Raw genomic sequence first — 24,613 nt, forward strand, 5'->3', positions numbered from 1 at the left:
TGGCCCGATCTGCTGTAATGTCTCTGCAGAAAATGTGCAATGTTCCTTTTATTTAATCCATTCAAGAATATCTACAAGCTTGATATCATGCAACATATTTTCTTCTGGGGGGACATTTTAATTACATTTCAAAAGGCAGGAAGTGTGTGTGTCCATGACAGAGGTGGGCTTTGCAGCGTAGAGATAAGGCTGGTCGAGCTTTAATATTTGTTATTGTTAGCTTCACGTAAAAGTAAAGATAGTAACAGCGTCTTAACTTTAAATACTTCATCCTTCACTAAGTTTAGATGCTCCTTATTAGGACTGAGAAAAAAAGAAAAGAAATCCTCATTCTTCCCGTAGGTCGTCCTCCACCTCCCTCTCTGTGTTTCTGGGCATAGCTGATGTCCTAAAATGGTCGTATTGTTTTTGCTGGTGTATGATTTATATGAAATCCTGTGGCTTCTCCACTGAACTGTCAGTGACTTCATTTGAGCACTTCCTTCTAAAGAGCGGTGGTTTTGGACTGCGTCCTCTCCGCCTACATCACTCTGCTTTTTTTCCTCCAAAACAATCGTTCGGGGGGTTTTGTTTCTGGGAATTTGCTTTTGTGGTCAAATTGAAACTGAGAGCATGAAGGGAATGAGCGACATTATAAACTCGGACATTTGATTTGCTATGGGTGGATTACACACACACAGACACACACACAGACACACACACACACGCACATTCACACAAAACAAAAAACCTCAAATCCTTCAAATTCTTTCGTCCTTTCATTAACTCAAGTGAGGCCTGAAGGCTCTGCTTGGTTTAATCAATAAAAGAATTCAAGTTTAACGCACGGTATGAAATATGGACTTATACGATAACCCTGCATCATAGAATAAAAACACAATGGCTCTTTGCTTGAATAGTTTTCTTTAAAGCTGTGAAACACACAAAAAAAATAATTGTGGTTAAAAAAAAAAGGATTTCTTCCTTCTTTCGGACGTAGAGTAAAATATGAAGTACTTTTCTCCTCGCTGAACGGATCCAGTCCAGTTACTTCAGTCTCTTTGACTGTGCAGCCTGTGGCTCTGTCTCTTACAGTCCAGCAGACAGATTAGACGCTCTCACGCTGAAAGTTTCACCCAGAGAGACTCGAGTACGACCAGACTGCTGCACATTCGATCAGATGGTTTCATACAGCAGCATCCCGCTGAAGATGGTCAAGGGTTCGGAGGAGTAGGCCAGTTTGCCGGTGACGAGGTCGATGCAGACCGTGTCCCCCTTCTCCATCGACAAAATGATGTTAAAGACAGCCAGAGCTCCAGGGATGTGTTTGGCCTCCGCCATGGGCTTCTCCAGGCCTTCAGGCTGATACCCAGCTGAATCCACCCGGGCCACGCCTGTGTTGGACTTGGACAGCACGGCCTCGATCTTTATGTTCTTATGGCCCGTGAGGATGCCGCTGAAGAAGTACTTCCCACTCACTGGAGCTGTGAAATAACCTGGAGGATGGAAGCAGGTGACAAGGAAGACTTAATGTTGTATACTTGCTGTGTCAGACTTTCTTATTCCACAATGGAAACATCTGCTTGATACACTACTTTAAAGGGTCAAGACATCCTAAAAAATATGTTTACTTATGTTTTTACTTATCTCAAGTGGTGCTCACATTATTGAAGTTGCCTAGTTCATAATAAATATGTCAATCAGAGGCGTAACTAACACTTGAGACTCGTGCTACACTGTTAGCTCGTGACCTAGCTAAGTGTACACGTCTACTTACAGACATGTCAACTCTTAAATCAACATATCCTTAACTGTTATCTGATTATGCAGAAGATCTGGGTCAACTGAACATACTGTTTGCAGGCCGACGTCACATGTCACTGATTGGTTAGGTTGAAACAAAACAAAATCAGAAAAATCAGAAAATCAAACAAAAATTCAGAGAGGGATAACTCAAAACACGAGCTGCATGGCTAGATAACACCTTATCTAGTGTCTGTTTTAGTTTGGGCAAACTGACCCTTTTAACTAAAGATTTTTATTGCAGGCCCTTTTTCAAACTCACGTGGATCTGGCACTCACCTGTTCGGGGATTATAGATATTGTTTTCATTGACAAAGACCTCGTTGAACACGATGGTTCCTGCGCTTCTCATCGGGCGAGTCAGCGCGGCCGAGAAAGAAAGGCGCGGCACGTGGGCATCGGAGCCGGCGAGACCTGATCGTGGAGGAGAGACGGAGAGCAGGAGTTAGTCTGAGATCAGGATCAAAGTGTCCTGAGCGCTTTGATCTGGAGTTTAGTAAGAACAACACATACCCTGTTCACCTCTGAGACCTGAGAAGGAAGATGAAAGATAAAAAGGGAGTTAATCATCAAACCGTGTCTTTCATGTCGTTTGTTTTTCTACTCTTATCACAATTTATTGACAGTCGATGTAAAGAAGTGATCAAATAACAAGACAAAGTCTGATGTCTTTACCTGGAGGTCCAGTTGGTCCCTGCTTGCCCTCTCTGCCTGGAAGTCCCACCCTGCCCGGGGGTCCTACAGGACCCGCAGATCCACGCTCGCCTCGCTCTCCGCGGGGGCCTGTTAGACCAGGCGGACCTGAAGGAGGAGGATATTTAATGACAGCTGGGAAACACCCTCCTGTTAGTCCTCTGTACCAGTAACAGCTTAAAAGAACTCTAAAAACATTCCCATGAAGCCAAGAAAGCTTAGACATTTAACGTGGAAGTGCCTTTTACCCTCGTGTTTACAAAACCTCCTCTTTCAGACAGATCGCAGACTTTAACAGGCTCTTTAAGTGAACGCTTCTCAGGATGACAGCCTGGATTCTTTCTGTGGTCTATTTTTCCCCTCACCCTGACCTCGCCTCCTTTTCAAGAGAGCTATCTCTTGTCCAAAAGTCAAATCCCGTGCACCCGTTCCCCAGCGACTCACCCGTGAAGTCCTGCTCGATGAAGCTGTGGAACTCTTTGACCAAGTCTACGACCGAGGAGTTCAGACTGTGTATGTCGGAGTGGACGTTCTCCAGCTGGACGGTCTGGATGTCGTGGATAACATCTCCTTGAGACGTCACCGTGACGTTGAGTTCATTAACGCAGCCCCACAGCCCGGACACATGTCGGTTCAGGCCCTCCTTGATCCTCTCCAGGCTGTCTGAAACAGAGTCGAAGCGTCCGCACAGTCCCTCCAGCTTGGAGAGTCTTCGGTCCAGGCCGTCACTCGACCGCCGGCACTCACCGACCTCCGTCGCAAAGTTGCTCCTTATGATCTGGATCTCTTTGCTCAGACCGCCGAATCGAACCTTCGAGGCGTCGACGTGGTCCGTCAGCTCCTTCTGCAGGTCTTCCACCTTGTAGAGAACGTAGATTCTTGTTAATGTGTGTGTTTTTTGGTTGAGTTTCTTTTGACAAAGTTCGAGTATAAATATACGTTTTTTTCCATCTTTGCTCAAATTTATTTTCCTTTGGTATCTTATACACACAAAAATATGTAAGCATATTATCTGAGCCACGTCTGTCAAGAAGACTTCATATGTTTGTAATATGCTCAAATATTTTTCTAACTATAATAATATTATGTGAAAACACTGATGCCAAGATAAGCACGAGGCATGTTTGATTAACTTCTGCTTTTCACAGTCCATAAAGAAAAGTTATTTTTCAGTGTATACAGTTTAATAAAACAACACGTAGATCATCAGCTCAATTACCATCATCATTACAACAACAGTAGCTGGAGCTGTTCTGCTGAATTCTGTGGGTCAAGGCCGGAGCCACACTAGTGACTTTAGTCCACATTGAAATATATCAACAACTATTGGATGGATTGACATGAACTTTTGTACAGATATTCAGTCTCCCCAGAGGATGAGTCCTACTGATTTTGGTGATCGCCTGACTTTTCATCTATAGTCCAAAGATTCACTTCTCTATTACATGGATTTAGTACCGGCTAAGACCCGAAAACTCAGTTCAGTGTGTAGAGTTGGTGGAGATTAGGGTTGGGCCGATGATATCGTAACATCGTGATTCAAAAGGCTCCTCACCAGAGAGCACAATGAAGCGGCGTGTCCTCTCAGAGTTGTTGTTGTTTGTGATATGTGGGGAGAGTCCAACATTACGTCTCCATGTCCCGTTTATTATTTTATTATTAAACCAGCTCAGTTGTGGCAGCAGTGTTTCTTTTTCCGCTGTTTCTCTCAGTCGTGCCGTTTTTAATACAGTTTCCTCAGCTGAGCTTCCTCGGCTAATCAACCAACGTTGTTTTATGAATACGAGGCTGAACAAAGCTAAGTTAGGGACATGTGGTGCGGAGACGAGGACGCTTTTAAACCTGGCACAGGGATGTATGTCGGTGTTAACGGGAGATAGTTTCCTCTGCAGGGTGAGACAGTTGGAGATTCATGTCAGAGCAGCGGTGGGAAACAGCGGCGGCTACAGTGGTGAGCTAATACGCATCTGCTGCCTTACGACAACACTGAGGGGACGCGCTAACAACGATGTCATCGTCCACCACGATGTTTCTCTGTAGACATCGTCATATGCCAATTTTGCATCGCAGACATCGCCCAACCCCAGTGGAGATTGTTATTAGAGTTGAATTAGTTGTGCTGAGTTGTTACCTGCTCCATTGAAGGACAGCACACTATGCTAACTATGAAAAATGAATGAAAAAAGTAGTATTATAATCTTGACTATGATCCTTTAAAATCTATTCGAACAGTCTGAGAAAGGAAACATTACTCTCGTCATGATCAGACATCGCCTCAGCTTCAAGAGTAACACAGGCCAAATATAACACACACACAGTCATAGCAATAGCAACATGAGTGCCAGTCGTATCATCTTCATCATCACCACGTTACCTTACCTCAGAGAGGATGTTGTCCTTGGTGTTGGTCAGGTCCGTCAGCCTGTTCCCGTGCGTCTGTACAGTCCTTCCCAGGCCCTTCAGAGTGTTGTTGATGGAGTTAAACGTGACCACGACCCCAGCCAGCTCTCCTTGGATGGACTTCACATCCCCTCCTAATCTTCCGTTATGGACACTGTGATCGTTCAGGCGTTTCTTCAGGTCATTGATGTTGACTTTACACTGCCCAGTACACTCCTCCACCTCCTCTCTGAGTCGGCCGACCTCCTCCTGAAGGTTGGAGCACACCTGAGAGCAGACAGATTCTCCTGAGTCCACCTTTCTCCGCAGATCCGTCAGTTCGGTCTGGCACCTGCCGAGGCCGCTCAGGGTGGAGTTGGTGAGAGAGCGTAGGTCCTCCTCCACGCTGCTGCAAACAGAACAGTCCTCCAGGTCACGGCCCAGCGTTTCAACCTCCGTGACGATCCGGTTGAAACGCTCTCCGTTCTCCCCGGTCACTTCTTTTATCTTTTTGACATCGTCTACTAGGTTGAACACTTTGTCGAACAGAGTGTCCCCTGACACGGACAAATCCTTTAACCTGGTGTCAAACTTCTGGATCTCCTCCTGGTTGGCTACAACTCTCCACTCCAAGGTTTTCACAGTGTCGTCGGTCTTGCGGCCTTTTCCGTTTGGCCCGCAGGTCTCGTTGCACATTTGTGTGAGAGATGTCAGTCTTCGGTCCAGGAAGGTCGTGATGTTCTCCACCTGACTTAAACGCCGGCTGTGGTCCGTGACTGTATCTCCGAGAACAGCCACGTCCAGCTCTATCTTGCCGATCTTGAAGCTGTGATCATCCAGCCGACTGAGCACATTGTTACGCAGCTGAGTGACGTCTCTCTGGACGTTGTCCTTCACGTTGTTCCCGGTGTTCGTACACCTCTGCTCCACCTTTCTCACGGTGTTATTCACCCTCTTCTCCATCTCTCTCAGTCTGCCGTTCAACCGGTCCTCCGTCACCCTCCCCTTCCCTCCACCTGTCCCGGCCAGCTCCTTGTCCAGCCGCCCTTTAATGGTGTCGCACTTGTTAGCTGTGGAGGTGACGCGGACTTCTACATCAGACAATCTCCTCTCCAGCTCAGTGACGGTGTTGCAGCAGGCCTGGGAGCGTTGAGTCTCGCTGCGGGAGATGTCCAGGCTCTGCCTCAGGTGCTGATCCATGGAGCTGAGCAGCTTCTCCAGGGCTTGGATCCGCTCTCTGTCCTCTTGCTGCTGGCGCCGCAGGTCCTCCACACCAGCCTACAAAAAAAAAACAGGGATTACAAGAAGTTAGCTTGTATGTCGACTGTTTTATGAAGTTCTTGTGCAAATGTTTCAGCTGATGTTTACTGTGTGAGTACTGAAGGTAAAGCGAGTGTTTAACCAACAACAGAAACATAATTAATATAAGACTCAGAGCAGCAGAGGCTGGGGGGGTTGTGGTCGGCAGCAGAAAGGGGTCTTTTATGTGTCTGTGCCCTGGAGCCCATGATTGTGCCTGAACATAATTAAAACCTCAATTTCTACCTTTCTTTAACTTTTTGCAGTGCTGTTTTATTTTTTGTTGGTTTCTTTGAGATCGCCGTCTTCTTGAATTATCGCCTGCGTGTGGTAAATAATTTTATTACTGCTTTCAGCAGCAGGAATCACTTACAGAAGCTCACACAGAACAAATAAAACATGAACGTTTTACACAAACTGCAGCTAGAATGATACAGGGTGACATTCAAACAGCGCTGTAACAACATTAGAGTAACGTTTGTGGCTTGGTGATGTGATTTTTCTATGTTCACCTGGCAGGCAGAGCAGGACAGAGTCACCCTTCTCTCCAGCTCCGTCAGTATCTCCTCCTTCAGACTGTTCAGCTGGTTTCCTCCGGTTCCTCCTCCTCTGGCCGCTCCGTCCAGCTCGTTGCTCCCTCCGTTCACCAGGTGGTTGTTGATGGTGAGCAGGGTTTGGTCATGGACCTGAGAAAACAAATGTCCACATTAAGTAAATGCTCTACACTCTACATAAAGACGGGTACAGAGAAACAGACGCTGTGTACCTGCGTCCTGTTGTACAGATGGTCCAGCTTTGTCTGGATGCTGTTGATGGTTTCCTTCATGTGTGGCTGAGCTGAGTCAGCAGGGACGATGGCTCCGTTCAGACCAGGCCTGCACGGAAGATAAGGAAAGATTTCTTAGAGTTTTGGCACATTTACCATTAAAAAGGCTCTTAATCTGAAAATATATATGTGCAGGAAAGGAAGGGAGGATACAAAGATTTAGTCTAAATTCATCTGATTGTGCCAAACGACACCTTCAGTGTATTTACACAGCATCCCATGATGTTAATGTTGCGTTTGAGCTATTTATATGTTCCTACCCCACACAGACCTCTGTATACATGCTAATAAACAAACCACTTGCTACAATAAACATGAAGTGATATACAGTGTAATATACATATACAGTGAAGCCAGCACATTAAGTTTCCTGAATGTAAACAGGATTTTTGGTGTGTAGGTGAATGCACTCGGTTAAGATGCACCACGTAGAGGACGTGTTGAAGACAACTTTCACGTACAGCCTCTGGTTTATGCCGTGGATGGTGGTCTGCACGCTGTGGAGGTCTTTGGTCAGACCGCGGATGGTTTCCTCCAGCTGTCTGATCTTCTCAGTGTCGCCTGGAGACAAAGAAAAAGATTAACAGACGATATGAAAGTTTGAATTTAAGATTTCATATTTACTGCAGAACAAAAACTCGACAATGTGCAGAAGCTTTAAATGTACAGGTGTGGAGGTTTTCTGTCAATAAACAGAAACATCCTCACATTAAGAAGCAGTGTTAGCAGCCATTAATTCTCACATTAATGGCTGCTAACTGTAGCTGCCATTAGCTTGTTAGCTTAGTTAGCCGTGCAGTGAGCGATCCTATTGTATCCTCTATCCTATAAAGTACAGGGGAGTGTTGGTATCTTCTCACCATCTCTGCCCTCTCCTCTCTGCCCTCCACCTGTGTTGTGTCCCGTCTGTGTGACGCGGGGTCGCCCTCCGTTCACCTGAGTATCCGTGGTTACCTTCGGCCCATCGTGGCAGTCTTCTCCAGAGTAGCCATGGCAACACTTCCACTCCATTTCTGTCACCATCTTGTAAGCTACCTTATACCTCGGCCTCCTGTAGGTCCGGTAGCTGAGGATGACACAGAAATGTCAGATATAAAATGACATCTGGACTTAAAGCTGCTATAAGTGATATTTTATTTACTAGAATAAGTGTTAAACAGCTGTGTACTCCAACAGTAGTCGCTGTTATGCCACTTTTCCGCCAAAATAAGCGGGTCTATACAGGTTTTTTATCAGTATTGATCACTTCCTGCAGGCAAGGCAGCGCCGCAGAAGATGAATTAGTGCTACTTAACAAATGTTAGCATGCTAGCATCTAAACTAAGGTTGTGAACATGGTGAACATGCTAGCTAAACACCATTTTGAGAATATTAGCATGCTGATATTACAAATACATTTAGCTCAAAGTAGAGCTGCACAAGTATTATAGAAACCGAGCCAAAAGCAATATCCAAATCATTTTTTTGATAAAGGTAAAGTGTGTGACAGCATCATAATGACGAACTGTAGTCCTGGACTATGATTATTTGTTCGACAGATGTAAGAAAACATGTTTTCAGGGAAAATATCTGATAAAATAATCCCAGTAGGATTTTGTGCAGCCCTGGGACAAAATGTCAGCAGACTAACTTGGGATATAAACAAATATGACTTGTGACATATCACAACGCTGACATTTAAAATTTGTAGTGTGATCCTGATAACCAAGTCAAGGACCCAGCAGGGACTCCTGTCCTGAATACCACGGCAGTACACTGTTGATATTAACGTGCACTGAGTCATTAATGTCTGGAAATAGCTGCAAATTATCTGCCGATGATGGATGGGATTAAGAGTGCTTTGTAAACTTAAAATGTTATTTTTGTCCCATTTTCCAAAAGAAATCAGCGGCATTCAGCCAGTACTAAATCTTACTCTCTGGCTCGAGGACCATCCTTCTGGAAAAAAACATGAATGTTTTATTTGGATGGCTCTTCTGTAGTCGTATCATTAATGTGTCTTTTAGCTCTGCAGCTGAAGAGCGTCTCGTTACAGTACCGATGCAATAAACGGACCAGAATTGGCCCGGAAGTCTGAGAGTTTCATGGCAGCGTCGCAGGCACATTAACAAGCTCTGACTGAGAAGGTTCTGCACGCTGCCGTCCTGAATGCCAACCCACAAACATTACCGTAGGTATCGCGGAGGCTTTTCTGTGCCATAGAAAAGATTTCGTCTTCCAGCTCTCTGCTCTGAGAGCGTGAGAAAAAGGGATTTGACGTACTCTCAGAGGAAAAACAAAAACAGGGCTTGGAGAGATGGCGGGGAGGAGGAGTTAGAGAGGGAGTAAGAAAGGAGGAGAGTCATAAAAAAGACTGAGTAAGAAGACGAGATTGTTTTTACAGGGCAGGAGACCAGACTGTGGTGCCTGGCTTCATTCTTAGCATAGCCCAGGTTTAGGGCCAAGGCCCCTGGCAGGCAGGGGGATCAAGCAGCCGGGCCCGGGTCGAACAACACGGTGAAAACATCAAAGTAGGGAGAACATCAGGAGCGCTGGATTAATGTTGTCTCGACATCCACATTAGGAAAATATCATTTGATAAATCACATCTTTAGTAAATATCATCCAATATCTGTAGTATTAGATATCCCCAGGTCTGCCACAGGCTCTGCAGCAGACATGTACGTCGTTTTTGGGATTAATCAGCCAAATACTGAGCTGTAATTATGTCTGCAGTGATGTTCTGGCCACACATGAGCCCAGACACAACCGGACACCTCCTTTCCTCGACTAGACTTTCCTGCGAGAAAACTGAAAATGAGAAAGAGCTGAGTGATTCAGAGTCCACAGACGGGAAACAGGTGGGAACATCTGGACAGACAGATGATACAAACGTCTGTGGAACAGGAAGCTGGAGATGTGAGAGAGTAACAGATACTCACGCAACTCTTGGACACTGTCCCCACGTACAGCGCTGATAGTCTGGTTTGATGTACGTCTCCACCCCGTCCTCCATCACACAGCTCACAGTGCGTGTCACCACGTACGCACACCAGTTCCTGTGAAGTTGCACACACAAGCAGGGGAAATGACAAATGAATAACCGAGTGATGACTGGAGGTTTACTGTAAGTTAGAGTCAGGCGCTGACACAAATAGAGCAGCCCGGTTACACACTCAGTGTTCACTCTGCTGCAGCCCGGTTACACACTCAGTGTTCACTCTGCTGCAGCCCGGTTACACACTCAGTGTTCACTCTGCTGCAGCCCGGTTACACACTCAGTGTTCACTCTGCTGCAGCCCGGTTACACACTCAGTGTTCACTCTGCTGCAGCCCGGTTACACACTCAGTGTTCACTCTGCTGCAGCCCGGTTACACACTCAGTGTTCACTCTGCTGCTGCTGCTCTTTGTTTCGAGGAAAGATTTTGGAAAAATAATAACTTTTTTGGCTCGACTGCGAGGTTCAAGATAAATATCTCAAACCTCTGACTGATTATTGTTCCTGTACGACATTCAAGAGAAATTGTCTGCTGGTACAAATGTCAGATTAGTTCAAGATAACTGTGTGATTGCAACAATGGCTGCCATTGTACGCCTCCCCGACTCCACACCAACCGACCCACACAAAGACACACACTCACACACACACACACACGCACTTTGAGTTGAGATATTTAACAGGAAATGAGATAGAAGAGTGTTTTTGGAATCGACCACTGGGGTGAAGGATACTTCAACTTATACGTTTTCAATACTTTTGGGAAATAAGCTGAGTTGCTTTTCTTTCGAGAGTGAGACCAAAAGATTAATATCAATTTCAAGTCAGTGTTTTCAAGCTTGGATTCATGTGTTTTCAAGTGAAGGTTTCCCATCTAAAAGCCCAGTGAAGGACAAAGTCCGCAGTCACTAAAGCTAATATGAGATCACAGTTAGAGTCTTTTGAAAGTCCCTCACTGTGTTTTCCCTGGAAAGTGGAGGGATGGCAACAACAGCGACCACTGCAACAGTAAGACTAAGTGGAGACAGGATGACTTGTTTAGCCTAGCTTAGCACGCAGACTGGAAGCAAAAGCTAGCTTAGAAGAAAAGCCTCCACCCACCAGTACTTCAGAAGAAGCTCTGAGATCATAGGCGTAAATCCCAAGGGGGGACGGGGGGGACATAACCCCCCATCCCGGGAAAAATATGATTTGTTCCCCTCAAAGATATCGATGTTAACACAACTGTGTAATTTCAATAATATTACCAACACGTCAAAAAGCCCTTGCTGCCCTCAGCAGTGGCTCATGTTGCAGGTACAGTAGCCGACATGTGAGAATCTGATGTTTTTATTTCAGTCAGGACCAACAGAAACTTTATTTCCATTGCAGTAATATATATCTGGCTCTGAGGGTACAGAACAGAGCAGGCATCGATCACACTGACTAGTCAGACGCAGCATGAACAGGAGGAGCCGGGGTGGAGGTGGGTTGCACAACAGCTTGCAGAGGAAGCAGCGAGGGCAGGAAGGCTGAAGCCGTTTGAATACGGCGAATCAGTGGATGAACCAGATGATCCATCAGCTGATGCAGCGGAAAAAACACGCGGGCCTTTAGCTCGACGATGTCCCATCTTCACTCCTCAAATATTTTTACTTTCCCCCGTTAAAAAGCCTCTTCAACAATTTCACGTTGATGTGACGGAGGATGGATGAGAGCACCTCACATACGTGCAGCTACAAAACCAAACACGTGGCTCGGCAAGGCTGCTCGGCTAATATTCATTGGATTCATGGATTTTATGAATTATATAACAGCTTCTTCTTGTTTTTCTCGTCCAGCAGACACAGAGCAACATTACAGTTATAAGGAGTCGTGTTTCTGGCTGCTTGGCAGGTCTAAGTGGAATATTCTCTCCTGGTAAACTACTTTTTTTGCTTCCTACCGACTCTGTGGGGACGAATCTCACTCACAGCTGCTGGATGTTTCCACTATGTTCACCAGCTAGTTGTCTGTCCCCATTGGCACTGACGGAGCATTGCAGTGTGTACAGGCTCTTTTTGTACTGAAAACAGCTGCACGCTGCTCCTGAAGTAGCCGTGAAGTCACGACTACAAACATTTTTAATATAAAAGATTAAAGGTTTCCACTTAATCCTGTTCTCAATCTTTACTCACAGACCGTCCAAAATGATCCGTCATGACAAAAATCTCCTCGTAAACATGTCTTACGACTCGAGCTCGCAGAGACAGGATTACAAGAGACACACACACTCCCACACACTCCCTCTGTCGACACACTACTCAGTGTGTCCTCGTCCCTCTGACCCGTCCTGACCCTCAGATATCTCCCTCGATAACGACTGCAGAGAGATTTTTAGACACAGACGGTCCTTCAGTCACTTTCTATCATCATTTTCATATTACCCAGAATCCCCATCCACTGCTATTTCCCCTGGTGGTCATTATGGCCAATTAGTGTCGCTCTCGGATGCATCTGAGCCGAACTATGAAGGGTTTACAGATAAAAGTTGGAGCGCACAAGGAGTTCCTTCATGCTGGAAAGTCAATCGGCAGCTTTTCCTCTTTCTGTCTGTCCTCATATCTGTCAGTCTGTCTCTGTCTGTCTGTCTTGGTGGATGTCAGTCCTCTCCACGTGTCTCCTGCTGTGGAAAGCATTTTATTTTCCATTTCAGGCTCTCCCTGTCTGTGTGGATCACTTTCTCACCGCCGCTGTCTGTACGTCTCTGTTCATTATCTCCGTCTCATCTTCTCGTACTTGTTGTTGTCTCTGCGTGAGGACACCTCTCCTCTGCTCCTCGAGGACGGCCATCCTCCTCCTTCATTCCAGAGCTCGTCTGACTGACACAAAGAGTTTATCATGTTGGATCCTCCCCTGCCCCTCCTGACCTCCTGTTCCTGTCACTACCATACGTGGGAAAGTGAACGGGACTAATTAACTGTCGGGTTTAACTGTAAAGGCTTTTCTCAAGAATCATGAGATACACTAAAGGCCTCTCTGACCCGTACTTCTCGTGGTATTCAGCCAGACAGAGAGTTGAGGTTTGAAGGAATTTGCTTACATCCGAGCAATTTCTGCCACAACGTCAGAACGATGGAGGTGAACGGATTTAAATTAACTTGCATTAGGAATTATTGGTGGATTATATGAGAGTAATGAGGACTTTGTTTGTGGAAATCAATGTCATCTTCAATACTCCACTGTGCTGGCGAGGAGGCAGAAATCTCAGAGGCAAAACTAACAACAGTAACCAACCAACCCAAACTATCTGCACGACTAGGTCCGACAACTGGACTGATAAATCAGCCGACGGGTCGATGTTATCTTATGGCTGATATCAGCGTAAATATGTCGGCCATAAAGCGACAAGAAATGCCAAATATGTTTGAAGACAATTTGAAAATAACACAAAGTTTGTCCAACAAAAACCACTGACCATTCTTTATTTTTCTCTGATGAACCAAATCTACCCGACAGTGACATCCCACCTCCAGTCGGGCTACCTGCTGGTTTCAGTTGAACTCTCTGTCTTTAGTCTGTGACAGGTACGTTCAGTCTTCAACATAACATCAGTGAAAGTGTTGTTATTAATAAGATATTAAAGCATTAACGATGCATTTAACTGACTGAACTGAAGCTTCAACAAGTCAGTTTAAAAGTCAACTTTGTCTTGTTCTAAAACAACTGATTAAAGTGAAGAGAAATGCAGTTAGTCTCTTTACTTCATGTCTTATGATGGTTACACTGTTAAAAAACTCTTATAGTCTTAAAGTATATTTGTCTGATTTGAAGTGGAAAACTCTCATTACACGTAAAACAAGACACAACGACCAGGAAACATCTCACTGAGATGCAGGAGCTTCTCTTTAGACAGTTTTTCAGCGTTAACTTCTCTTTGAGCTCGACAGACAAGAAGAAGATTTACTTTCTATCAAAGAGCTTGTGCAGAAGTTTTCGCTCTCTTTGTATTTTCACAGTATATCATGTTGCTCCGAGGTGATTTGAATTGAAAACTAATTTCGGGGGGATTCAGCACCGAATCACTGCATCCAAACACTTCTGTTACTGCCTCTCCAAAGATCTGCAGCGATCCCACGGCCTCCGTCTGGCTTTGCATCGACGTATGATACGTGTTTCTTTGCTATTCTGTGGTTCGTTACAGCGTATTTAATGTTTCTATCAGAGCTCCGGTGACTCCGAGTGAAACTCTGCCACCAGACATCTGAAACCAGCCGACACCAGAGCCTCCACACACAGCTGGCTCTCCCCTCATGTGTTTCCAGACTCTTGCGGTTCATCGCGCTGAGCCTTTATTGCGTTATGCTGCGTGGGGTTATCTTGTTCTGCGGCTTGTCACACTGTGCTGTGTATGTTGGACTGAAAAGTTTTTGAGAAACGGGAATCCAACATCTCCATCAGGAGTTGGACCGACCCAGAGCATGTAAAATACAACAGCGGTGATGGATCACAGCAGCTCTGCATCGTGCTCCCGTAGTGCCACTGTGTTATTTCTTTGTCACTATGATTCAGTGGGCCAGCGCCGCCGATCTATTATCCTGACTTACCGACTCAGGGTCACAGACGCAGCAGATAAAGCATAAAGCTGGCAACGTTCACACCCGATCTTCACTGATGGAGAACAGACACCGTCTCATATAAATAAACCTAACCATCACTCTTTTTTCACTACTGAGCAGACACAGATGTCGACGGATACACGCACTTACTATGCAAACACACAACTCCCGCCGTCTCCACCGCCTCCACACACCCACATTTACTGTACGCGTCCTCCCTGCTGCTTCGTTTTCCATCTTTCCATCGTGGGCGTCTCACTCCGAGGAAACACACAAGAGGAGGCTTTATATTTGCAGGAGGATGACTAAGTGTTAGTTTTGAACTGAAAACAGTGCGCTTGCAAGGGTGACACCGTCAACGACTGCTCAGCTCCGAACCCTTCGGCCTTCCCTCCTCTGAGCGGTGTGAAGTTAAACATTCCAAACATTAATCCAATAAAGTCCCATTAATCCAAATGTCTGCGCAGAAAATCGCTCAGATGAAAGTCCACTAACTCCACCTGGCATCTTTTCAACACGTGCACAATATAAATTACAAACCTGCACTCACAAGAGTCAACACAGCCAGGAGGACACTCACACATGCACACACTAGAGTAATAAGAGCATGAGTCTAACAGCACTGCAACATAAAAGTGTTTACCTTTATAAACTGACGCAGATTAAACATGAGGATTACAGTTTACAGCCTCATGAGTGGAGATCTGTGTGCGTGTTTCCTTCATATCAGCAGCACAGGAAGCTACAGCACACAAACAGTCCAGTTCCTGCACATATCATCACATCAGCATGTATTTGTAGAATGTTTATCAGATGAAGAATGAAATGTAAAACTACAATGTACAATGGTTTCTTTAAATGTAAACTTTCATGTTGTTCGAGCGTTCGGACCTCGAGGACCCTGAGCTGGACCCGTTGTCACAGACCTGGGCTGGATTTGAAAGCGGCTGTGCTTTGCTCTCTAACAGAAGAGGACAAGTTAACGAGACGTGGACCGACAAATCAACAAGTTAGTCCTTCTCTCCTGTAAAACCAAATACCCTTCATACACCATGCTTCAGTTTAGAGTTGAAAGACTTCAACCAGATGTGGATTTGCCAGACGGGTCAGTCAGAACCAATCCTCCATGTCCCCAGGTGTGATTTGATTGCTGCAGCGATTAAAGGTGCAATATGTAAGAACTGGCCTGCTGTTGAATTAATTCTCCAAACAAACGGGGGGCAGAGAAGGGCTAACTGCTGCTAACTGTAGCTGCTATTAGCTCATTTGCTCAGTTAGCCGTGTAGCTAACAGTCTTATAGCTAATGCAAACATTCCCAGACTGGGAGCTTTGGGCGATGAAGGGAATGTTAGTGTTTGCATCATTAGCTCAGGAGCCATTTAACGCCAGAGCTAGCTGCTTAGCTCACTTATGCTATGCTAACTTAGATGTCTCTGCAGCCGACGTTGTTGACATAACGTCAAAACTGATTCGTCTTCACGTTCTGTTGATCATTTTTGAATGATTTAAAGTAAAATTGTGATATTTGACTGTGCTTAGCTAGGTGTAGCTAATAAACTAGCAGCTGAGTGTGTATGATATAATTCATATTTACATAATTAATTCACGTAGCAGATACAGAGCACCATGATCCTTCATCTGGAGCTGTGTGAAGGACGTCCTGAGGGAAACATCAGCTGCAGGTTGAACAGCTCGATGCTGACGTCGTCCGTCTGCTCTTTGTAAAACAACAGAACAGGAAAGTTGCGGCCGTAAAACCGAAACAATGAGCTGAAACTCGCTATAAAAGTCTTTATCACGAAGGGAAACGGCAGAATGTGGTGACAAGGAACCACTTTCTCATTTTTATAGTCGTGTCACCTCATTGTTGACATGAATACATTGACTGACTCAAGTTACACACACAAAGTAGGATTAGCCTATCAGGAGCTGTTTGATTTCACACATACTCAGACATAAACACAAACAAGCACAGCACACAAGCCTAAACACACTTACATGCCTGTTAATTAACACAAATACACTTCGTGCTTCGCTGACACGCAAACAGCGTTTTCATTACTTCTGTGCCAGACAGCGAGCGGTGAAACATTGTACACCTCTTATTTTTATTTATTGAGCCATAACTCGGTGTGAATGGAGCTCCTGCACCTGCCTCAGCATCGCTTCACTCCCCAATAAATTTCACCTCCTTATAAAAACAGCAGACAGACACTTCAGGAAGTTGCGGTCTTGACATCTCAACCCACACATACCAGGTTTCATTTCATTCAGCAGCGTCTCTGCGTGAGGCCTACAAAAGAAGAATTGTGGGTAAAAGCAGAATAGTCTGTGACAAAAGTGACGTGGAGAGTAAGTGGGAGGAAGAAGGAGAGCTGAGGTTTAATACTGAGACAAAGAAATCACTTGGCGGCGCCTTTTGTTGAGGGATCTTTCATTTGGTTTGGAGGGACGGCTCGACAGCGGCCTGAATGAGTGGATGGACGGGGGGGCGTGTCTCACTGTTTGAATTGTGACCCGAAGGTCAAGCACCCCTCCAACGTCCTTGTAAAGGTATACCCCTGAACACACACACCGAAAAGCACACAGGCCGTCACAGACGACAACACACACACTCCAGTGCACTCACTCACGCCTGAGCGATCGCATGACGACCGACAAACACACACACAAAGGCAGACACGCACATTCTTGCAGGCTATCTGCGCTGTCTTAAAATGCAGTTTTACTCGCACACACACACATTTTCCCTTTGGCCTCATTCCAACATCGAGGGACAGTGTGACTGTGTAAACTTCTCTCTGGTTGTTTAGCCTGGCGGTCACGAAGATATACAGAGAACAACGTGATGCTGCCATTTGCTTTAGCATTATTGCACCGATACGTCAGCGTTCGCAGGTCTGCGGGGGTTTTTTGTGGCTCGCTTGAATTTTAACCATTTATGGAGGCATCGCACTTGAAACATAAGTCTCCTTAAAGCCTTACAATTGCAGTCACCCAAAAATAGTACAGGTGAGGCTTCATAAGCTGCTCTGAAGCACGCACCAGTGAGTTCAGCAGTTAAATGGATTGTCACGTTGTTCCAGTTATTCTTCATGTCAGGGGGGATTTAATGTTCATGTGTGGGAACAGATCCACATCTCTGACAGTGTTCTTTAAGTTGATCTAAACAAGGTGAAGAAAAGCTTGCTCAAATGAAATGCATGCTGGGAACTAGGGCAATTAGGTGACAATGGCTGTGACTTGAAAGGTTTCCTTTTCCAACATTTTCATTACCATATATAATGAGATTTGTTTAGTGCCCTAATTAGCTGAAAGCAGAAATCCCACAGATGAAGCGAGTCTGGATGTGTGCCAAGGTTCTGGTCAAGATGAGGACAATCCTCTTACAGTTCACTCGTCTGGCAACATGCGCGTACTGGTGCATTTTGGTACGCTATCACAACTGTAGTGACGAGGCTTCTGCATCCTCTTACAGTAAACTGTGAGAGATATGATGCTGGCAAAGCTTTTTTCACCATGCGTCTTGCAGAAATCTAAAAAACAAGAAAAAGAGCACTGCTAACAACACAGGGTCGTACAATAAAATGCAACTTGTAGTTCCTTGCACAATCATAACTTGGTGATGTTTATCATGTTCAACATCTTAGTTTAGCATGTTAGCATAGCCAAAAAAACTGGCAGCATAAGACTTGATCCGTCCTCTGTGTCTTGAGCTAATGCTTAGATGTGACTGTTTCCTTGTGATGGACAAAGTTTGCATGGTAACTGACCCCATTAGGCTTCTGCATGCAATGAAGCTTGAACTCTGTGTTACCACAACAGCAGACTGTGAGGCTGCAGTCTGCTTCTGCTGCACTGGAGCCACTGGGGCCAATCAGCTTGCTCCGGGGGCAGTTATTAACAGAAGCTTCATTACAGACAATTATTCTTTTCTCTGTGCCAAGATTGTCTAATCCTACAAGGGTAACTCCTCAGACACTCCATCACCGTTAGAGCATATGAATTGCTGCAATCCTCCTTACTACAAAGCACAGAAGAGGTTACACTGGATGTAGGCAGAGAGAGACATATCTGTCACAGTCAGTAAAAAGAGTCAAAGAGAAGTCGTGTAGCTTCGTTGTACTTGGTGAGCGAGTAAAGAGTCCCGGCCCATCTTTGGTTTCACATGGCTCGTGTCGTCTCTAATGGAAAAAGATGTTTTTAGTGACTTTACAGCCACCTGATGTTGTTTTTCCCGAAGCTTAGAAGATTTTCTACGATCTGGGGAGGTTTTAGTGTAGTTTAGTGCCCAATATTAATCTGAAATGTTTAATGCAGGAAAGTGATGCACAGTGTACATCAAGACTAGTCTGGCACTAGACTTTTGGGCGATACAGTCGGCCAAAGGTGCTGGGTGAGGGCGAGGGTGAGGGCGAGGGCGAGGGTGAGGGCGAGGGCGAGGGTGAGGGTGAGGGTGAGGTCACAGCTCAGTGCGGTTCAGTCAACTTCTTCCGCACCAAACTGGGAAAAGTTTTTCTTATCTGCTCGGCTTTGTTCACGGTTGCATTGTCACTCTGAAACAGGAAACGGCCTTCCCCAAACTGTTTCCTTAATGTTGGAAGGACACTGTTATATACATGCTGCAGCATTTATTCATGGTACGAGTCCCTCACCCACATCAAGACTACACGAATGTTCATATAGTGTGCATGCATTAGTGCGTTAAAGGGCTCAGATCATATGTTTTTCAGAATGAATCTTTTTTCTCTTTAGCTCTGCTGTTTTTCAGTCCACTCAACAGACGGCTGTAAAATCAGCTACTTACAGAAATAAGTGAGACTGAGTGAACTGTCTGTTGTATTTGGAGTCTTTACACCTGATATTAACGTTTTGTTATTACAGAGAGAGCACAGTAAGGTACCATTAGGTAGCGGTGCCAGAGGTACCAGGTACCAGTACCGGTATCAGTACTGGTTCATCCCTACCAGTGACTGAATAAGAGTAAAGTGTGTGCTTATCTTCATGGCCTCTGCATCCACTCGCTAATGTAAAGAGAACAGAAGAGGGAAGTTTAAGTCAGATTAATGAGAGAGCGGGTCAGTTATCACCTCCCTGCTCTCCTCCAGTGGTGATCCAACGCCTTGTCTTTCAGAACTGTACATGAGCCTGAGCGGATCAACAGTCCAGACACGCCGCTTCTTCCTTCCTCCTCCGTCGATGTCTGGAGCTGACGTGCAGCTCTTGACATTTTGGCAGGAGATGTGTCGGACAGCTCGGGGTCCTCCTGAGCCCTCGCTAAGACCCCTGCTGGACGTCTTCAGTTCATTCAGCAGCCTTTACCACTTAAGGAATACTTCACACATCTGTCAAAACAGATCAGCTGAGTTCAAACAGATGTCAGAGGGGCAAACCACATTGCCACGGGCCAACGCATTCTTCTCCCCGATGCGTCACTTTGTGTGTGTGTGTGTGTGTGTGTCTGTGGTTTGTATGTGTGTGTGTGTGTGTGTCACAGGGCAGCCATGCTGACTCCTTCATAGCCTACTGGTTTCAGCAGGGGGATTGCATTAAAGGATCCAGGTCTCCTGTCTGTTCTCTAGTCGAGTTGCTCCTCCTCGTCTTTTTCTTGCTCTTTCATCCTCAACCGTCACGCCTGCTTGGGTTCTCTCTCTTCACTCCAGAGCTTCTTTTTTCTTTGACCGTCTTGCCAGTTTTCCACATCTTTGTTCTTCTTGTCCTCTTCTCACTTATCTAATCTGTTCCCCTCTCTTCTACTCTCTACCTGTCCTTGTCTTGACTTCCACTCACAGTTCAGTTCAGCTTCATCATACTGAGGCGTCTCATGACTCAGGCAGCAGCAGCCGCCGCAGCAGCCTCAGCGGCAGCCGCAGCAGCCTCAGCAGCAGCAGCAGCAACAGCAGCCGCAGCAGCAGCAGCCGCAGCAGCAGCAGCAGCAGCAGCAGCAGCCGCAGCAGCCGCAGCAGCAGCAGCAGCCGCAGCAGCAGCAGCAGCCGCAGCAGCAGCACCAGGAGCAGCAGCAGCAGCAGCAGCAGCAGCAGCCTCTGCAGCAGCAGCCGCAGCAGCCGCAGCAGCAGCAGCAGCAGCAGCCGCAGCAGCAGCAGCAGCAGCAGCAGCAGCAGCAGCCGCAGCAGCAGCAGCAGCAGCAGCAGCAGCAGCAGCAGCCGCAGCAGCAGCAGCAGCAGCAGCAGCAGCAGCACGCTGGACTCTGATGTGGACAGAAACCTGATAAAAGCTCATATTGCAGGAGCTCAAATCTCCCAGAAGCCTGGCCTGCCTCGCATAAACACACACACATGCACACGCGCTAAGTACAAACACATGCAGGCACACACACACACACACACACACACACCCACACCACATGTGAGAGCCTCCATCATTCATTCCCTCAGTCGTTCTGTTGTGACTGCGTTTATTCACACACACGTTATGACTCGGTCAGTTTGCCAAAACATCCTCATTCATTAATCGAAAAGCACACACACAACACACACACACACACACACACACACACGTAGATCTGTCCACAGAGGTGGGGGGGGGGGGGGGCCTCAGGCAGAAGCTCAATTACATGCTAATAACACACTATGGGGCTGCAACAGCACAATGAAAACATACATGTGTTGGCTCAGTGACAGCAGCGACAGCTTTACAAGCGAGGGCCATCGCTGATTCACGAGCGACTGTTAATCACCGGTCGCTAAGATCTAAATGATTTCCTCACTGTCCCATAAAAGAGGGCAGGATGGCAGTTTGGCAATCCTAAATCTAGATTACACATCGTTACTTTACATTATCGTTCTTCGTCCAGGTTCAGTTCAGTATCCTGCGACTTGTCACTCCCCCACAGAGCCCATTTGTCTTTCCTCCGCTGGAAGATGCTGTTAGGCCAGAATGATGAACTCCTTCTCCGACAACACTGCTAGCAATCTGGGGCCCCCTGAAAAACGTTTCACGTGGGGCCCTGAAACAGTAAATATCTATAATCCCAGTAAGCCCTCTCCGGCTCTGGGCCCCCTGAATCATCGCAACCCTTCCCACGTACCCATCACCCCCCATTCAAGGAGGGCCCCACCGCTGAGAGGCGAACAACCAGTGAGATGTTTCCACTAGAAACAAGAATTTACAGCATCTTTACTCCTGCACGGGTCACTCAGGTGACATTTCAAGTTCATTGAGAAAATGATGATATGACTGGAGGGATTTTATCAGAGTTTGACCCAAATAGGAGGATTTTTGTTGTTGTTGTTGTTGAAATTATAGGCAAAGACATGAGGGACGAAACTAAGTAATTAAGTGATTAATGAAGTAATTATTCAGACCACCAGTGTCTGAAGATATACATGTCACCATTCTGTTTACGATCACATAAAGCTGAGAGAAGCTTCACATTTCTCAGTCTGGAACATTCAATCGATCCATTAATCAGTTAATCGATCGATTGTTTCAGCCCATAACTAGAGATGTTCTGATACCATTTTGTTCTTCCCGATACCGACTCCAGCCCCTGGGCTTTGGCGTGATGCGTCTTCAGATGCTTTATAAGGTTGCTGGTGTTGAAACTGGCAACACACAGGTTATCCACAGTCAAATATTGCCGAATAGCTGACATGTTGAGGACCCCGCCACTTCCAAGTTAGCGCCATTAGTTCTGCTTAACGTCAAACGCCGGAAACTTTCTTCTTCTTCTTCTGAAAACAGTAGTTTCCAGGGGGCAGCACGGCACAGCTTCCTGTGTTGGCTTTCAGAGCAGCAGAAGAAGAATTGATTTCCGGTGTGTAACGTTAAGCAGAGCTAACGGAGCTAACTGGGAAGTAGCGGTCCGTTTCTAAATCAGGAGGTATCAGATCGATGCACAGACTCACGTACTCGCTGATACCGACACCTGCATTTTCAGCGGTACCGGCTGCATCGATCAGGACTGACCGATCAAAGCTGAAGTTTTCAAACCTTTTCAAATTAAAGACCCGCAAACTGAAACAAATTAGACCCTGGACCCCCATTTCATAACCTCATGACCAGAACAATCATTATTTCATCATGCTACTCATCAACAGCATTTGAGTAAAAAAGAAAGTATTCCCCTGTTTTTAATGGGACCCCCAGGAGCCCTCTCAGGGGCCTCTGGGGGTCCCCGAACCTCACTTTGAGAACCACATGACAGGCGCAGGTAGGAGACCCTCACCACCAACCATACATCTTAAATCAACAGTTTTCCAAAGCAGGTTTTGAACTGCAGCCCTGCAGCTCTGCTCTGGCTCTCACAGTGACCGAGCCACAGGTGACCGCATGAACAACACGTACCTGTGTCTGCTGGCTGCTCTCTGGCCCGACTGGATACTGGACTCCGAGTACCCGAGACCCCAGCCGACCCGGGCCAACACGAAGGCGAGCAGGTAAAACAGCGTCTCCATCCTTCACGTTAACAGCGACACACTGTCATTTAGTCCCGAAGTTTATCCTCGAAGAACAAACGCGTTGTTATCTTCAGTGACGTGCTGGCGGGGAATGAAGATGGAGAGCCATGACCGGGCGACTGGGTCAGAACCTCCACGGTCCAGTCAAGTGCATCTCAGATGGCGAACTGGAGCGGTGAAGTCTGACTGCTGAGACCCGAGCGAGCACAGGCAAGTTTCCTGTCAGAGCTCCAGCAGCCTCCTGCCCCTCAGCGCCCTCCTCCTCCTCCTCCTCCTGCCCCTCAGCTCCCTCCTCCTCCTCCTCCTCCTGCCCCTCAGCGCCCTCCTCCTCCTCCTCCTCCTCCTCCTCCTCCTCCTGCCCCTCAGCTCCCTCCTCCTCCTCCTCCTGCCCCTCAGCTCCCTCCTCCTCCTCCTCCTGCCCCTCAGCTCCCTCCTCCTCCTCCTCCTCCTCCTGCCCGCTCAGCTCCCTCCTCCTCCTCCTCCTCCTGCCCCTCAGCTCCCTCCTCCTCCTCCTCCTGCCCCTCAGCTCCCTCCTCCTCCTCCTCCTCCTCCTGCCCGCTCAGCTCCCTCCTCCCCTCCTCCTCCTCCTCCTCCTCCTCCTCCTCCTCCTGCCCCTCAGCTCCCTCCTCCTCCCCTCCTCCTCCTCCTCCTCCTCCTCCTCCTCCTGCCTCTCAGCTCCCTCCCCTCCTCCTCCTGCCCCTCCTCCTGCCCGCTCAGCTCCCTCCCCTCCTCCTCCTCCTCCTCCTCCTCTCCTCCTATTTTCTTATTTCAGTACCATTCAGCTCAAACTGCCTCCTCGGCATTGTGAGCTCAGTTCGACCTTCCCAAAGAAGAATAACAGAAGAAGAAGGTCCAAAAGAAACTCCAGAAAGCTTTCAAGCCCCCCAAACATGAGAGTTCACCAACAGGTGGGACTGATAATGATCCGGTTCTGTGTTCAGTGTTGGATCAGTCCACATATTGAATCATACCTGAGGCAGCTGTCCACTTGTGGTGTACTGACAAGGTGCTGCCTGCCAGAGAAAAGCATGTGTGATATTTTCTTTGCAGCAGCTTCTCACAATGAGAGTTTTCAAAACATTATAAAAGTTTTATTTGGGGAGGTTTTAGGTCTCATGTAACCCATCGAGGTGTTTTTGACACCAGCTCTGGGACTGAATATCGAGATATCGTCGTCCTTCCTCGTGCGATACGAATATCGATATAAAATTAAAATAAGGCGCTCTGAACAGATTTTCCTGCCAGTTTGACTCCAGCGTCGCTGCTTCATGGCTCCTCCTGGTGGCGCTTAATGAGAAAGTTAAATTGGCGGCAGAAGGAGGAAGTTTCCGGCGGGATGATGGTGGACGTGAAGAAAGTTGAGTGTTTAACAGGACGAACAAAATCCATAAAGACTACTCGATATGCAAACTGCCACCGTACCGGTCTGCACCTCTTCCTGTTTCCTCTCTGTGTTTATATCTGTAAACGTTACGATGTTTGAACGTAAAGATGTTTCTGCACAACTACAGCAGAAGTATGTTTCCAATCGATCCTGTGATCCTTCTGATCAGGATGCAGATCGATCACACAGCGTCTGCTGGCTCCTCTCCCACAGTCAGCCGTGGTGCTGTTGACACGAGGAGGTGGTTCTGGAGTTGGACCCAAAAGCGGACATC

At 46.7% G+C, this 24,613-nt stretch overlaps 1 protein-coding gene across 1 annotated transcript; it reads right to left on the bottom strand.

Moving 5' to 3' along the window:
- Nucleotides 1-13: 13 nt before the first annotated feature.
- Nucleotides 14-23,162, bottom strand: emilin1a (elastin microfibril interfacer 1a). Its single transcript, XM_073492733.1, has 12 exons — nucleotides 22,843-23,162; nucleotides 9,901-10,017; nucleotides 7,840-8,045; nucleotides 7,441-7,540; nucleotides 6,920-7,028; nucleotides 6,666-6,839; nucleotides 4,855-6,132; nucleotides 2,920-3,334; nucleotides 2,458-2,583; nucleotides 2,296-2,313; nucleotides 2,062-2,196; nucleotides 14-1,475 (listed from the first exon to the last, which is right to left on the bottom strand). Exons 1-12 carry the CDS (start codon nucleotides 22,950-22,952, stop codon nucleotides 1,156-1,158), a joined length of 3,108 nt encoding a protein of 1,035 aa, XP_073348834.1. The 5' UTR covers nucleotides 22,953-23,162; the 3' UTR covers nucleotides 14-1,155.
- Nucleotides 23,163-24,613: the final 1,451 nt, after the last annotated feature.

This window comes from Pagrus major, chromosome 22, assembly GCF_040436345.1.
Source record: "Pagrus major chromosome 22, Pma_NU_1.0".
Classification (NCBI taxonomy): Eukaryota; Metazoa; Chordata; class Actinopteri; order Spariformes; family Sparidae; genus Pagrus; species Pagrus major.